This window comes from Setaria italica, chromosome VIII, assembly GCF_000263155.2.
Source record: "Setaria italica strain Yugu1 chromosome VIII, Setaria_italica_v2.0, whole genome shotgun sequence".
In the NCBI taxonomy this organism is placed as follows: Eukaryota; Viridiplantae; Streptophyta; class Magnoliopsida; order Poales; family Poaceae; genus Setaria; species Setaria italica.
In genome coordinates, this window is record NC_028457.1 from 31,373,586 (window position 1) to 31,375,233 (window position 1,648).

A 1,648-nucleotide genomic window follows, 5' to 3' on the forward strand; every position below is an offset into this window, starting at 1 on the left:
GCCGTGTCTACCACTGTGCATTTTGCGGCAGGCTGGTGGCTGGCAGGGAGGAGTTTGGAGGCGACCGGCTGGCGAGCCGACCAGCAACCCTGTTGTTCAGTACTCCAGACTAGCAGTGGTAGAAAGTAACGAGACATGCTAAAATCAATGCTAGTGTAGTTGCGCGCATACGTTGTCTGATCTACAAAAATAGACGACAGGTTCAGTTGTCATGCTACTGCAGAGACCCAGTGCTGAAGACGTGCACAGGTGAGAAATGGAACAGGAACGCCACACATATGCAGATATGCTTCTTATCTCTTTTTTTTCGCACAGGCAAGATGAACAGGACAGCAGCCATGCACCACACAGATTTCCAGAGAGAGCTGTGCAAAATGGTGCCTGATGTCAAAACTTAAAATGTGCCTAGTTTCTGAAGCAAATTCAGAGCAGGACTCATATCGAATCTTCGGATGTTAATTAGAAGGATTAAATATAAGTTAGTTATAAAACTAATTGTATAGATGGAGGCTAATTCGCGTGACGAATCTGTTAAGCATCACATTGTCAAATCATTGACTAATTAGACTTAATAGTTTCGTCTCGTGAATTAGCCTCTATCTGTGCAGTTAGTTTTATAACTAGTCTATATTTAATACTCCTAATTAGTATCTAAATATTCGATGTGATATCGACTAAACTTGAGTCTGTGAACCAAACGGACCTCAGTCTCGTCAGGCAGCTATTTTTTTCGTCAGCAGCAAAGTAAACGGGCGGAACAGTGTGGGCCAGACGCGTCATGGGAGCGATAAATTTTTCACGAGAAAGATGGTACAAATCACAGGGGGAGGGGGGCTACAAAAGGTGACCACAAATCAATCACCCCACCGACCGTTTCTTCCAGCATCTCACCAACCAAAGCCAAGTCACTGCTCCTGCCCGTCCTCATCCCGGGCCCACGCTTCAGTAACCTCGGCCCCACAGCAGCTACCAAATCCGTTGCACTGCCCCGGAACCGGTCATGCGACGCGGGCCCCGCGTGTAAGCGGGGAGAAGGTACTAGGGCGCGAGGCGCGGGTCCGGTGGCTGGCGGACGGGCCCCGCGTGTCAGTGATCGCCGACGCCGTCCCACGCGAGCCCAAGGCGACCGGCCTCCTGCAGCGCGCGAAGGAGCTGCGCACCCTTGCGCCGTCCGCGCGCGCTGCACTCGCCCTGCATCGCCGCCACCACCGCCTTCACTACTTCTGGTGGCGGTGGTGATTCCGCCCCGTCCTCCTCGACGACGCCGCCGTAGATGGCGGCCAGGACGCCGATGGCGCATTCCCGCCCGCGGCCGGACATCCCCTCCACCGCCCGCGCCAGGACCGGCGCCGCGAGTGCCTCCCTCCGCACCGCCGCGGCGCCGCCGGGGGCCGTGCACAGGAGCTCCAGCGCGGCCAACGCGCGCTCCGCTGTGGCCCCCGCCGGCCCGGACGCCGCCACCGCCTCCACGGCCGCCGACGCCGCGCCGGCTTCCACCGCGGTCTCCCTGTTCCCTTCCTCCAGCAGCACGACAAGCAGCACCTTCGCGGCCAGCCTCGCCGTCGCCGGCTCCCGCACCGCGGCGACCACCCCGGCCACCACCCCCGCCGGCACCGGCCTCGCCGCCGCCTCCATCTCCCGCTCCACC

At 58.6% G+C, this 1,648-nt stretch overlaps 1 protein-coding gene across 1 annotated transcript; it reads right to left on the reverse strand.

The window, feature by feature from the left end:
• Positions 1–1,086: 1,086 nt before the first annotated feature.
• LOC101756190 (U-box domain-containing protein 25) lies at positions 1,087–1,635 on the reverse strand. Its single transcript, XM_004980616.1, has one exon. The coding sequence runs from the start codon at positions 1,633–1,635 to the stop codon at positions 1,087–1,089; it is 549 nt and encodes a 182-aa protein (XP_004980673.1).
• Positions 1,636–1,648: the final 13 nt, after the last annotated feature.